We start from the raw sequence: 15,017 nt of genomic DNA, 5'->3' as shown, positions 1-15,017 counted from the left end.
AAACAGTTCGCCTTTAACCCTTAACCCATGACCTCTAGTTCTAGTCTCACCCAACCTATGGAAAAATGCCTGCTTGCATTTAACCTGTTTATAGCCCTCATAATTTTGTACACCATTATCAAATCTACCCTCATTCTACTATGCTCAAGGGGATAAAAGTTCTAACCAATCCAACCTTTCCCTATAACTCAGGTCCTCAAGTCTGGACAACGCCCTTGTAAATTTTCTAGATGCTGGAATCTAGTTTTAAAAAAATGCTGGAAGTACTCAGCAATTGAGTACCATCAATGCAGATACCAAGTGTAAGTTGACATTTCAGGTCAACCCTGCATCTTCACACTCCTGTACCACCAGCTTAATGGTAGCAATGAAAAGGGCATGTCCTGGGATTGGGGGTCCTTAATGACAAATGCTGCTTGCTTTTGTTGTTGTTGTTGTTTTTAGGCATCGCCTTTTGCAGCTGTCCTCATTGCAGCAACTTTTGCCCATGATGGAGCTGGCCAAGTTCACAGTTGCTGGCCAAGTTCACAGTTTCTTAACAGCTTTTTCCAATCCCCAACAGCCATCCCTTCATACTAGATGGTGATACAACCAGTTGGAATGCTCTCCACAATACATCTGTAGAAATTTGTAAGGTGTCTTTGATGAGATACCAATTCCCTCAAACTCCTAATGAAATGTAGCTGTAGTCATGACTTCTTTGTAATTACATAGAACATAGAACTGTACAGCATGTTACAGGCCCTTCGGCCCACAATGTTGTGCCGACCCTCAAACCTTGACTCCCATATAAGCCCCCACCTTAAATTCCTCCATATACCTGTCTAGTAGTCTCTTAAACTTCACTAGGGTATCTGACTCAGGCAGTGCATTCCACACACCAACCACTCTCTGAGTAAAAAACCTTCCTCTAATATCCCCCTTGAACTTCCCACTCCTTACCTTAAAGCCATGTCCTCTTGTATTGAGCAGTGGTGCCCTGGGGAAGAGGTGCTAGCTATCCACTCTATCTATTCCTTTTAATATCTTGTACACCTCTATCATGTCTCCTCTCATCCTCCTCCTCTCCAAAGAGTAAAGCCCTAGCTCCCTTAATCTCTGATCATAATGTATACTCTCTAAACCAGGCAGCATCCTGGTAAATCTCCTCTGTACCCTTTCCAATGCTTCCATATCCTTCCTATAGTGAGGCGACCAGAACTGGACACAGTACTCCCAAGTGTGGCCTGACCAGAGTTTTATAGAGCTGCATCATTACATCGCGACTCTTAAACTCTATCCTTCAACTTATGAAAGCTATCACCCCATAAGCTTTCTTAACTACCCCATCTACCTGTGTGGCAACTTTCAGGGATCTGTGGACATGTACCCCCAGATCCCTCTGCTCCTCCACACTACCAAGTATCCTGCCATTTACTTTGTACTCTGCCTTGGAGTTTGTCCTTCCAAAGTGTGCCACCTCACACTTCTCCGGATTGAACTCCATCTGCCACTTCTCAGCCCACTTCTGCATCCTATCAATGTCTCTCTGCAGTCTTCAACAATCCTCTACACTACCTACAACACCACCAACTTTTGTGTCATCTGCAAACTTGCCAACCCACCCTTCTACCCCCACATCCAGGTCGTTAATAAAAATCACGAAAAGTATAGGTCCCAGAACAGATCCTTGTGGGACACAACTAGTCACAATCCTCCAATCTGGATGTACTCCCTCCACCACGACCCTCTGCCTTCTGCAGGCAAGCCAATTCTGAACCCACCTGGCCAAACTTCCCTGGATCCCATGCCTTCTGACTTTCTGAATAAGCCTACCATGTGAAACCCTGTCATATGCCTTACTAAAATCCATATAGATCACATCCACTGCATTACCCTCATCTCTTTGCCTGGTCACCTCCTCAAAGAACTCTATCAGGCTTGTTAGACACGATCTGCCCTTCACAAAGCCATGCTGACTGTCCCTGATCAGACCATGATTCTCTAAATGCCCATAGATCCTATCTCTAAGAATCTTTTCCAACAGCTTTCCCACCACAGACGTAAGGCTCACTGGTCTATAATTACCCGGACTATCCCTACTGCCTTTTTTGAACAAGGGGACAACATTCGCCTCCCTCCAATCCTCTGGTACCATTCCCGTGGACAACGAGGACATAAAGATCCTAGCCAGAGGCTCAGCAATCTCTTCCCTCGCCTCATGGAACAGCCTTGGGAATATTCCGTCAAGCCCCGGGGACTTATCCGTCCTAATGTGTTTTAACAACTCCAACATCTCCTCTCCCTTAATATCACATGCTCTAGAACATCAACCTCACTCGTATTGTCCTCACCATTATCAAGTTCCCTCTCATTGGTGAATACCGAAGAGAAGTATTCATTGAGGACCTCGCTCACTTCCACAGCCTCCAGGCACATCTTCCCACCTTTATCTCTAACCAGTCCTACCTTCACTCCTGTCATCCTTTTTTTCTTCACATAATTGAAGAATGCCTTGGGGTTTTCCTTTACGCTACTCGCCAAGGCCTTCTCATGCCCCCTTCTTGCTCTTCTCAGCCCCTTCTTAAGCTCCTTTCTTGCTTCCCTATATTCCTCAATAGACCTATCTGATCCTTGCTTCCTAAACCTCATGTATGCTGCCTTCTTCCACCTGACTAGATTTTCCACCTCACTTGTCACCCATGGTTCCTTCACCCTACCATTCTTTATCTTCCTCACGGGGACAAATTTATCCCTAACATCCTGCAAGGGATCTCTAAACATCGACCACATGTCCATAGTACATTTCCCTGCAAAAACATCATCCCAATTCACACCCGCAATTTCTAGCCTTATAGCCTCATAATTTGCCCTTCCCCAATTAAAAAATTTCCTGTCCTCTCTGATTCTATCCTTTTCCATGATAATGCTAAAGGCCAGGGAGCGGTGGCCACTGTCCCCCAGATGCTCACCCACTGAGAGATCTGTGACCTGACCCGGTTCATTACCTAGTACTAGATCTAGTATGGCATTCCCCCTAGTCGTCCTGTCCACATACTGTGACAGAAATCCGTCCTGGACACACTTAAACTTTGCCCCATCTAAACCCTTGGAACTAATTAGGTGCCAATCAATATTAGGGAATGTTACTTCAATATGTTGGACCCAGGATCAACCTTCAGAGATGTTGACAGCCAGGAACATGAAAATGCTCATCCTTTCCACTGCTGATCCCTCAAAGAGGTCTGATGTATCTTCTTTGATTTCCCCTTCCTGAAGTCTACAATCAATTCATATGACACTGGTTTGATGCTGACAGTATAGAGTTTATATGTTTTCCCTATAACTGTGGGTTTCCCTTTGGTGCTTTGGTTTCCTCTCAGATCACAAATCTTCACTGGTTGGTAGATTTATGTGCAACTATAAATTGCTTCTAATGTGGATGGATAGCAGAAACTAGGAACGTGGGAAGAAGAGATTACAAGGAAAATCATGGAGGGAGTTGGAGCTGGCCTATCTTCAATGAGCTGAAATGCCCTGCTTCTATGTCATATCATAAAGGTTAGCTTTATATGTCATAGGTACATTGAAACATCCCAGGAAATGCATTGTTGGATCACTGTTTACTATGTCAGCCTGCAAGTGTCACCACACTTCGGGTGCCAACATAGCCTATCCAAAACTTACTAACCCTAACCCATATATCTTTCGACTGTGGAAGGAAATTGGAGCATTTGCAGGAATCCAACTAGGTCATGGGGAAAACGTATAAACTCCTTACAGACGGCGGGAATTGAACTCTGATCTTCCGACCTGTGGCGTTGTTAAAAGCATTACAATAAATGCTGTGCAACCAGGAAATATATGAAAGTGCTCATTTTCTGGGTCTGCTGCCGTGGATAAAAATAAAGCAACCTGACTTGTTCTACTGTTATTAATTTCTGTTATTTATGAAGTAACTGGTGTAACACATGAAACTTTATTTTTCTGTTGTGAACCTATGATGCCGCAGCTGTCTTTAATCTGATTCCTCCATCTATTCAACCTTTTTTGCTTGCTTGCTTTTATATCCATCCAAATGCTGCTTAGTTCATATTGCAGTGACTTTGTACATAATTCTGTGTGAAGAGAGATCAATAGCATGTTAGTAGAGCCAGTAAACTATTTAGATTAGATTATGAGGACACTCAGTCCTCGTTTATTGTCATTTAGAAACGCATGACCAAATATATTGGATTCCAGTTAATTGTGGACACTTTGGAGCCAGTGCATTTGGCCTAAATAAGTGGCTGTCCCAATTAGCTGTAGTTTAAATTAAGTAGTTAAAAAGGTATAAAAAAAGACAAGCTCCTATTTAACTGAATAGCAAATTGCGAATTTAAATAAAATGCAGAATATATTAGAACACTACCTATATGAGTATACCAATACAATATATAGTATTGTAATACAGTTATCGACAGAGGAATTCATCCACTTTGTGCTGCTGTGTTCATTTGATTGACTGTAAGTGAAGAAATCAGTGCAGATAATGGACTGTCTTCATTGCTTTCCTGCATGAAATAGCATCATAATGAAACAATAAATTTTCTGGCATCCTGTGAAGTTACTAGCTTTGGTTCAGCTGTGACTACATCTTCATCACGTGATCAAAAATCACTGATTTTTGAATTGCATCTGTCGGCCCAAATAGATAACATAAACACAAGCACACTCAACTGACGCTATTTTAAAAACTGTTCGCTCTAAGCATGGTTTAGTGTCAAACAGCTGTATGAGTTTGAAAATGTTCAGTAAGTCTCCTGACCCAATTAAGCGACATGTCCAAAACAGACGTCTGTCCTGATTAACCAATGGCCCAATTAACTGGAATCCACTGTACTAGCATTTTAGTGAATCTAGGATTTGAAATGTTTTTCTTCTGGTGAGCAGTATAATCACTATATGCGTTATAATTATAGTGCCTGCAGCTACTGAATAGCTTGTAGTTCTCATTATTTTGGCTGCAAAATGAAGAACTAACTGAAGATATGGTGGAGCTGCTCAAGTGTGTGGTAAAAGAGTGGAGAAAATAAGTTGTTGCTTGACATAAAGGAAATATATGACATGAGTTAAAGTTTAAACACTTCTCTCCCTAGAGCCCTTACAGAACAGTCCTCAAGGATAATGCTGTGCCAACCTTGTTTGACTTGACAAGTCATCTCAATAAACCAGAAGGCAAACACAGAAAGCACAAGATGATAAAAGAGCTGGTAAGTTGTTGCTATGTAGTTGGCGTATCTTGTAAAGTTAACCTTTAAACTTGTTGGGATAACTAATTGTCTTTTCTTCCCTTATAGAGTGAGGAAGATCTGCTAAGGGTGAAGGCACCAAGAAGTAAGTACAACATCACATGGTCAGAGCACACTGAGTATTTTGAGCAATTTTGGGCCCCTTATATAAGAAAAGTTGTGCTGGCACTGGGGAGGGTCCAGAGGAGGTTCATTAAAATGATTCTAGGAATGAAAGGGTTAGCATATGAGCAATTGATAGCTCTGGGCTTGTACTCGCTGGAGTGAGAAGATTGAGAGGGGATCTCATTGAAACCTATCGAAAATTGAAAGCCCTGAATGTGGAGAGGGTGTTTCCTATGGTGGGGGAGTTTAGGACCAGAAGGCACAGCCTCAGGACAGAGATGAGGAGGAATTTCTTTAGTCAAGAGGGTAATGAATTCCTTTGCCACAAACTATTGTGGAGGCTGTCAATGGATATATTTAAAGCAGAGGTTGATAGGTTCTAGATTAGTAAAGGTGTCAAAGATTACGGGGAGATGGTAGGAGAATGGGGTTGAGACAGCTAATAAATCAGCCATACTGGAATGATGGAGTTGATTTGATTGCTTTTATGTCTTGTGCTGTAATGTAGATATACGTCTCGGGCAGTAATGTGGTTAAATTATATTTTCAAACAAGTGCTTCTGGAGCTAGAATTTTTGTGGTGTTTAACATTTTGTTGGAATATTACAATTTTTCTGTACTATTTACTTGTTTTTCAGATGTTCATTTCTGCTTACTTGTGACTGAACCATAAGCAAAAAGCCTTTATTTTGTAGCAATTTTTTAAAATAAAAATAATGAAGTATTCCGAGGTTTGAGTCTAGTTTATAATAATATGGCTTGGGAATGTTAAAAGTGAAGTGATTGAAGATGACTAGAAAAATAATTATGGGTACAGTGTGATTATGATCATTATGCATAAAGTGTAGGAAATGATTTGATACATAGCTCCAAGTGTTTGTTTTATGGGTTGGCCCTCTCTGTTGATTGCCTTGATAATAAAGCACACGATTTTTTTCTATAAAAGATCTTTTAAAAGGATCCATGGTGTCTCCTTTGCATTTTGACCTTAAATCCCACTGCCATAAATAGCAAGTCACGCTGAATAATTTGAGAAAATAGAGACCATTTGCTCTATCTGAATACATTCCCAAAGATGTTAAACTGCTAATGTGACAACCATTTTTGGATCATGAATTCTATTGTTTTTCCCCTCTATGGACCATATCTAGATGTGCAAACTATGTGCTATATTTCTTGATGTCAAAATTTTATTGCTTTGAGCTATTCAGTCTGATCTTCTCTAACAGTTTAATAGTCCAGATGCTGAAAATATATGTACTACCAGAAATACCATTTTAAGCATACTTGTCACAAAGTTTAAATATTTTACATGCACCATTGTCTTTTACTGCTACAACTGCAGTGAATGCTTTTTTCCATTGTCAAACTTCCAATTACTGTTTTAAAATCAGTACTTAATATTCATTGATTTCAGTAGTAATTGTTTTAAAATTTAAGGACATATGCACGAGTAGAACACACACCTCTCTCCTCAGACCTGCTGCCACTTAGTAAGATCATGCCTGAGCAAAGGCATGATGGTAACATAGCGGTTAGCATGTCACTATTACAGCTCAGGGCACTGGAGCTCAATTCCGATGTTGTCTGTAAGAAAGTTTGTATGTCCGTCCCATGAGTGTGTGGGTTTCCTTTAAGTGCTCCCACGGTTCAAAGACCTACCAATTAGTAGGTTAATTGGTCATTGTAAATTGAACCATGATTAGGCTAGGGTTACATGAGTGGTTTGCTGGATGGTGCGGCTCGTTGGGTTGGAAGGGTCTGTTCCGTACTGTCTCTAAATACATAAATAAATAAACATTGTGCTTGAAGGCACAAGATTCTGCTGATGCTGGAACCTGGAGCTAAAAACAGACTGCTGGAGGAACAGTGACTCAAGCACAGTCTGGATCTAAAAAAGGACAAACTACTGGAGGATCTCAGTGGGTTAAGCAATTCTTGGCCTGGTGAGTTCACCCAGCAGCTTGATTTTCCTGTCTGATTTCTATAGTTTCTGATTTCCATGTGATAAATAAAGCTATCCCAGTCTTAATGACTCATTAGAGAGTTTCATAGATTTTCTATTCTAAGAAATTCTCCTTCGTCTTGTTTCTTCATTCACTGAAGTATTTACTGACATTAAATCGCATAAATGTAACAATAAACCCTGTGGTTTTGATTTTTGAAACCACCTGCAGATGTTGAACTGTGCAGAATTTCACAGCTTTGAAATAATAGCAGTTTAGTTTTTCTTGCAGCACAGTTGAGTTTAGAAATTAAAGTTGACAAATTGAAATTCAGACAAAAAATTTAATTGAGTTTGGCAACTGTGCCACACTCAAGTAAGTTTTAAAAAGTGCCAGGGGAGTGCATCTAGCTCTAGAGTTTAAATTAATAGCTACCTTATCAATGAAAAATCTGCAGGTCCCATTAATACTGTCTTGTATTTTTAGTTCCATGTTGATAACTTAAATAATAACAAGGTCATGGCTTTGAGGTGAGGTGGGAAGTTTAAAAGAGATGTGCAGGGCAGGTGGTGGTGGTGGTTTTTTACACTGGTGTTGCTGGGTGTCTGGAATGTGCTGCCAGAGATGGTGCTCAAAGCAAATAATATAATGGAGTTTAAAAGGTAAATAAACCGACACATGAACGTGTCAGGAATGAGAGATACAGATAGTGTGCGTAATTGGTTTAGTTTGTTCTCATGGTTGGAACCGACATTGTGGATCCAAGGGTCTGTTCTGTTTTCTATAAAGGAAAAAGAGATTGTGTAAAGACTTGGCAGATGGAGTATATAATGTGAGAAAAATTCGTAATTTTCCATCTTCACAGGAAAAAAGGAGTGAGGAAGTTTCTTTTGAGTGAATCTTAGAATATTCCTCAACAACAGTGGAAACAGAATCAATGAATACTTTTGAAGCAGAGATGGATAAATTCTTAACAAGCAGTGGTTTGTCAATGATGGGTGAGAGCTTGAGGTTACAAGCAGATCAGCCATGATTTTATTAAAAGGCAGAACTGACTTGGGGTCTGAGTGACCAGTACCAGCTCCGAATTCATGATCCTGATGAAGGGTCTCAGCCCAAAACATCAACTGTTTTGTCCTCTCCTTAGGTACTGCTTGTGAGTTCCTCCAGCATTTTGTGTGTTACTCTGGATTTTATTGTGTAAATTTAGATGTTTGTAGTAAAGATTTCACATTTCCTTTTTCTTCTTTAAGCTGATGGTGATGTCCTGAGAGGTCTACAGTGCAAACAGGAGGCAATCAACGAAATGGAAAAAACAGACCTGGAAGGTGCAACAGAAAACATTGAGGAATCTACTCTAATGGAAGAATCTTTGAACTTAACACCTGAAGAGAAAGGGAATAAAGAATTTCTCAAAGTTTTATTTGAAACTGTACTGCTATTGGGGCGGCAAAATGTTCCATTGGGAGGCTCTGCTGCTGAAAACGCACATAATTTGTGCAATACTCCCGATAACGTTCAAGCACTGTTGGAGTTCAGAATGAATGCAGGTGATGAAATTCTACGCAAGAGATTTGAGACCACTGCAGTGAATGCAGTCTATTGCCCAAAGAGCCTGCAAAAAGACCTTCTGGATATTTGTGAAATGTGCATACGGGAAGAGGTGCTCAGAGAAGTACGTGACAGCAATTTCTTCTCCATCATAACTGACGATGTGATCAATATAGCAGGGGTTAACCATGTCTCTCTGTTGATTAGGTTTGTAGATGAATCCGATTCACTAAGGCAAGAGTTTGTTGGGTTCATACCATGCGAGTTAGATGGAGAGTTTTTAGCCAGCCGGATCCACGAGACCCTCACAGAAAAATGGGGACTGAATTTGTATTACTGTCGTGGACAAGCCTATAATGGCTCTGGGAATATGGCTTACAAAAAGCAAGTCGTCGTAGCTAGCATCTTACAACAGTGTCCAAAGGCTTTGTGCACTCCCTGCTCCTCCTACCCACTAAATATATGGATGGCAAAGTCCAGCCTGATATTTGGTATAAACCTGGTGTTAAGCTTGATGGAAAATATTGTCTCATTTTTCAGTTTATCACCTCAGCTCCAAAAAGTTTTTGAAGTTAGCATCAACAGTGTCTATCAAACGAATGAGAAATTGGCAAAAGAGCTGAAAAAGCTTTTCCAAATCAATTGGTATGAAAGGCATGACACTTTTGAGATTCTGGCAGATCTTTACGAAGTGTTGGTGACCTGCCTGGACGAGATCAGCTATGATACATGCGGTAGGTGGAATTCTGAGATATCAACCCAGGCCAGTATGCTGTCATCCACCATGCGAGATTTTGAAATTGTTGTGTCTCTGATGGTCTTGAAGAATGTCCTCTCCTACACAAGAGCCTTTGGCAAAAACCTCCAGGGTCAAGCTTCAGACACCTATTTCGCCTCAAGCACTTTGACTGCTGTCCTCCATTCGTTGAATGAAATGAGGGACAATATTGAAGTATACCATGAGTTCTGGCTGGAGGAAGCCACCAACCTGTCCTTGAAAATGGGGATTGAAGTAAAGTTGCCATGGAGGTGCCGTCGGCAACCTCAAAATGAAGAGGTGTCCGAGGAGACCCCGGAAAATTACTACAAGGAGGCCATCACTGCACCATTTCTAGATCACGTAATTTTAGAAATTGAGGATATGTTCTCAGAGCAGCAGTTAAAGGCCCTCAAGTGCCTGTCGTTGGTGCCCTCTGTTATGGCACAGCTTAAGTATAACACCGGAGAGGAAAACATGGCTGATCTGTATAAAGATGACCTCCCAAATCCAGACACCCTTTCAGCAGAATTGCACTGTTGGAAGATAAAATGGAAGCACCGTAGCCGCGACGTCGAGTTACCCAGCACAATCTTCGAGACTCTTCGTCACCCGGACATCAAGTTCTTTCCGAACGTGTACACTCTGCTCAAAATTGTCTCTAACCTTCCGATCATCAAACTTGAAACTGACAAGTGTGATGTTGGCAGGAAGCGGCTTAAATCCTACTTGAAAGTCACTCCGGTTGAGGAGCGAACGGGCAGTCTGGCACTGATCCACATCAATTACGATGCAAAGCATGACTACGACATGATGGTGGATACCTTCGCAAAGTTGTACCCAGAGAAAATGCAGCTGCCGCATGTGACAGATTCGGATAACGTGGAGGTAAACAATCATGGTGGCAACAGAGTAGAAATAAACAATTTGGGTACAGGTGCTGCTCCGTTGTACGAGGTTGATGGTGACTGTGTGGCACTGGTGAGCGGCATAGTGTTGCATCACCAGTCGCCAGGAACGATCCTGGAGGCCTGCCAGAACCCAGGCAAGAATGTCATAGAAGTGACCCAGCACCCAGTGGGGAGCACTGTGGAGCTGCAACAGCTTCCCGTCAGTGGCACTATGATAGTGACCCAGCATTCGACAGAACACCACCCTGAAGGGGTCCAGCAGGTGGGGAGCAACGTGGAGGTGCAGCAACATCACATCGAGGGAAGGGTGGTGGAGGTCATCCACCATCCGGAAGTGAATGGGTCAGAGCTGCAGCATCGCTCAGAGGTGAACGGTGTGGAGCTAGAGGACCATCAGGAGGAGGTTATTGAGGTGAGCCATCATTCGGAGATGAGAGCTGTAGAATTTGAACCAACGTTGGAGGAGGGTGGTATGGTGGAACTGGAGCACCACGTACAAGGTGTCACTGTGACACTACAGCACCAGGTCGACGGAAGTACAGTGGAGCTACAGCCTGAAAGCAACACAGTGGAGATGCATCGTCCTGAAGCAAGTGCCGTAGAGCTGAGCCACCACACAGAAGTGAGTGCTATGGAGGTTGATCATTACCCAGAGTCCAGCACCGCGGGCTTGCAGCAGCATCTGGCGCCCAGTGCCATAGAACTGCGACACCAAATCCAACCAGAGCCCATAACCACAGAGATCTTATGCCATGCGGAGACCCGAGAGGGAGAAGCACAGCACAGCCTGGAACCTGTCACTGTGGAGGTTCAGCATCCCCCCAGTCCCAGTGAGGCAGAGTCGCAGCACCATCCGGAGCCAAGACATCCAGAGCCTGCTGGTACAAATACACAACACCATTCTGAACCTGTTGCCATGGTCACCCAGCACCCCTCAAAACCTGTCACTACAGTGAGAGAGCACCACTTCAAGTCCACCTCTTCAGAGATACAACAGCATTCTGAGCCCAGTGCCATAGTAATTCAGAGCCACCCAGAGGTTGTTGCTGAAGAGATAGAGCACTATACTGAATCTGTCACTGCAGGATCTAATGCCGCTGTAATCCAGAACTATCCTGAGCCTGTCACCACAGTGATACGGCAGCATCCTGAGCCTGTTACTGTGCAGATACATCAGCATCCGGGGCCTACTGTAATGGTAATCCAAAGCCGCCCAGGGTCTACAGTCACAGATCCTGCATCCAGTGCCTTGTTGATCCAGCAACACCCTAAGCCCATCACTACAGAGATACAGCACCATTCGGAGACTGGTGTCAGAGACGTACACCATCACCCAGGACCTAATGCACTGGAATTACAGTCACATCTAGGATCTGGTGAAGTGGTTGAGGTCTGTCCACAGGTAAGCACAGTGAAGTTAGAGCACCATTCGGTCGCAGGTGTTGTGGAATCCAGCACGGTGGAGCTGGAGAACTGTTCAGAGGCAGATGGAGGCACAGTGGAAGTGGACAGTATGAGTGCCTGTACTCAGGATGTTCATGAAGGAATAAATATTCTGGAAGTTAAAAATTCAGAAGAAAGCAATTCAGAAACGAACATTTCTAGTGTAAGTAATGTAAATAAGTCTGAAGTAGCTGTACAATAAAATGATTCCTTGTTCTACTTTGAGTAAATTTAATACAATCTGCATCAAAATCTCTGATTGGGCATGTTTAAATGAAGACTCTTGCATGGCTTTCCTCAGAGATGTTCATTAAGAGGGAAATATCATAATTCTGGAGTACTGTCATTCATTGTCGTATTTACTTAACATCTCTCTGCACCCACCTTTCCTTCTTGCTTTGCCTTACAATAGTAGAGAACATAATGTCCATCTACAATTACTTGTGATTTTAAGCATTGGTGCCCTGGGCCAAAAGAAACAATGAGGGAATCTTGCCAAAGACCCATTTACATAAAGGCCTGCCCTGTGATTATTGAGTGCCGTGCTCTACTGATACTGTAATCATTAAGTTTATAAAAAGTTGATGTCAGATAAGGAACTACACTATTGAGTGACACATGGACAATGTGTTTGTTTATGTAAAATTCTCAGTGTTTTAAGTATATAGCATCCCTGCCTAGGTACATTTAGTGTTGAATTCGAACACCTTGAGCTGTGTGACTTTTCTTCAATGCTTTGTACCAGCTCATGCTAAGAATTACCAGGCTTACACAGTCATACATTGTGTTCTGAGCAATGGTGGGAGCTTCTTTGATTTTAGTCCTTCCTCCCCAAGTACTCCTCTCCCAACTCTGAATGTCCCAGTTAGTGTGCAGACCACTTGACTGAACGTCTTGTTACCCTGGTTACTGTAGCTCTATGTTGCAATATTCAATCAGACTTGCCCAATGAGGTTTATTTAAACTTTATAACAATAACTATCTTTAAACATCTTATTCATTCTACGTTGTATATTTGAATAATAATTAAATAGACCATGCAGAGTGGGACCACTATGTCCTCAAACTTTTTGGAAATTTGTGGATATTTTCAGAAGTGACTGGTACATTTGTTACTTTTCCATCCTTCCACCAGCGATGTTTGACACATCATCAAAAAGGTTAAATGTGAGGAGGAAGAATTTTTTTTTATCCTTGTAAGACCTATCCTTTTAACATTGGAGAAGATCTGTGTGCTGGATAATATATCAAGACAAGAAGAGTTACTTAAAATCTTGGTCACTGGCATTTGTTTTCCATGCACGTGTTCTCATTACTGTAAAAAGCCTAGAGAATTATGGGTTTTATACCCATTTATTGATGTTAGGTTATTTGAGGTGAATGGCGCATTTGGGGAAGGAAGGAATCTCCTGCAATTGCACAGTATTTTAATTGATTGGAATGTAATTAAATTCCATATTGCAGTGGGAATTGATCTGAAAGGTTTGCTAAAATAGTTACTGGGAGAAGTACTTCTTGCTCCCTCAGCTTCCCTAGCTTAAATATCTCTTGACAATTATATGAATACACATTCAGCTCTCATGCAAAATTAAGAATTTGTTTAACAAAGGGTTTGGTGGGGGAGTGGGGGAATCTGCAGCTAATTATTCAAATATATTCAAAATGTGTCCCTTATATTTTGAAGTTGCACCTTGGAGTTCATTTGAAAAATTATTTCTGCAAATTGAATGTCTTTTTCCGTCTTGAATACTTTTCTTTAATTCTTCCATCTGGGGAAAATGTTATTCTTCTTGTTTTGATGTTCCTTTAATTAAAATATTTGGTTTTCTTTACAATGGTCCAGGTGCAAGTGGGGTAAGCAACTGAGCCCACTTAATGACCATTGTTATGCTGAGCTAAGATTATATGCAACTTCCCAGTTTATGATCCAGGTTAGAATAGGGGATATAGTGAGGAAGTATGGGAACTGAGGTGTTCACTGTCTGCTGTAGATATTGACATTGCAGTGATTTCTCCTCATCTGATCGCATGGACCATTGATGTATTCATTCACACCAGTAAGCTCACAGTGAAAAGTGACACCTTGAAATTGGGCTGCTATTTATGGGATTAATTCCTAGCATGATTCTTGTTGACAGTTTAAAAAAAACAAAAATATTTTTTGTCAAATTATATTTTCCTCTTGGAGTTTTCCCATGATCATTAGTTTTTCAGATCTTGACAATTGACCTTAGAAATATACCAGCAATGTGGGGAGACCCTTGCTGGTTTAATAAAAAAAAATACACCATATTGAATTAGTCCCTTGGTGGGTGTTCGGAGGATTGTAAACACAAGCTTCAAATAAACTTCAAATTTAGCAGACCTATTTCCTCAGTGTTTGATATTGGAAGAGGGTAGATTAGGTAAAGAGATCAGATAGTGTGCATAGAGAAGTCCTTTTGGGAAGCCCCTGTACCCATTTCTTGATGTGAACTTTGTGCTGCGGTTTTGTCAGCGTTGAATTTGATCTTATCCTTGATTGTTATTACCACTAGTTCATGTGTACCTCATTATTATTATTAGGGGGCAGGAAGCTTGACTGATTCAATTTATAAAGCTTCAGTGTCTGCCCATATAGAAATCAATTGGCTGATCAGAGAACAAATGTTAAACCTAGGACCAAATATTGTCTTGTGCGGTTCAGTTTTATTCTAGTCCACAAGAGGGAGCTCCTTTCGCAATCCAGTGAATTCTGAGTATTGAATTATAAATCAGTAGATTGGGCTTTTGAATGCAGTTTTCAGTGGGTTGGTTGATTCTTTCACAGGTCTGCTTGGTTTAATTTATTAACCTCTTTCTGTCATATAAACAGTTCACTTCATCAGTGGGCTCTGGAAATCTATTCCATTTGCTGTTTAAAGGTATTCATCTTATCATTCACTTGTTACAATGCTAGTTTCATGAATCCCTGCTTGCCTACTAACTGATTAGAGCTAGAAATCAATTTCTGTGAAACAGTTTGTTGATCCTCAATCTTAGACTTGCGCTCTAT

General features: G+C 41.5%; 1 protein-coding gene across 2 annotated transcripts in view; it reads left to right on the top strand.

Annotated features, from left to right (window-relative positions):
* LOC140199997 (52 kDa repressor of the inhibitor of the protein kinase-like) overlaps positions 1-12,202 on the top strand; it is a 34,767-nt gene extending 22,565 nt beyond the window's left edge. For both annotated transcript variants that reach the window (XM_072262588.1, XM_072262589.1), the window contains exons 3-5: positions 5,118-5,231; positions 5,319-5,355; positions 8,575-12,202. In XM_072262588.1, coding sequence (XP_072118689.1) covers positions 5,118-5,231; positions 5,319-5,355; positions 8,575-12,185 — 3,762 coding nt within the window. In that variant the 3' untranslated portion in view covers positions 12,186-12,202. The remainder of the gene's footprint in view (positions 1-5,117; positions 5,232-5,318; positions 5,356-8,574) is intronic.
* The last annotated feature ends 2,815 nt before the right edge of the window (positions 12,203-15,017 follow it).

Source organism: Mobula birostris, chromosome 7 (assembly GCF_030028105.1).
Source record: "Mobula birostris isolate sMobBir1 chromosome 7, sMobBir1.hap1, whole genome shotgun sequence".
Taxonomy (NCBI): domain Eukaryota; kingdom Metazoa; phylum Chordata; class Chondrichthyes; order Myliobatiformes; family Myliobatidae; genus Mobula; species Mobula birostris.
This window is presented reverse-complemented; position numbering and strand designations above follow the sequence as displayed.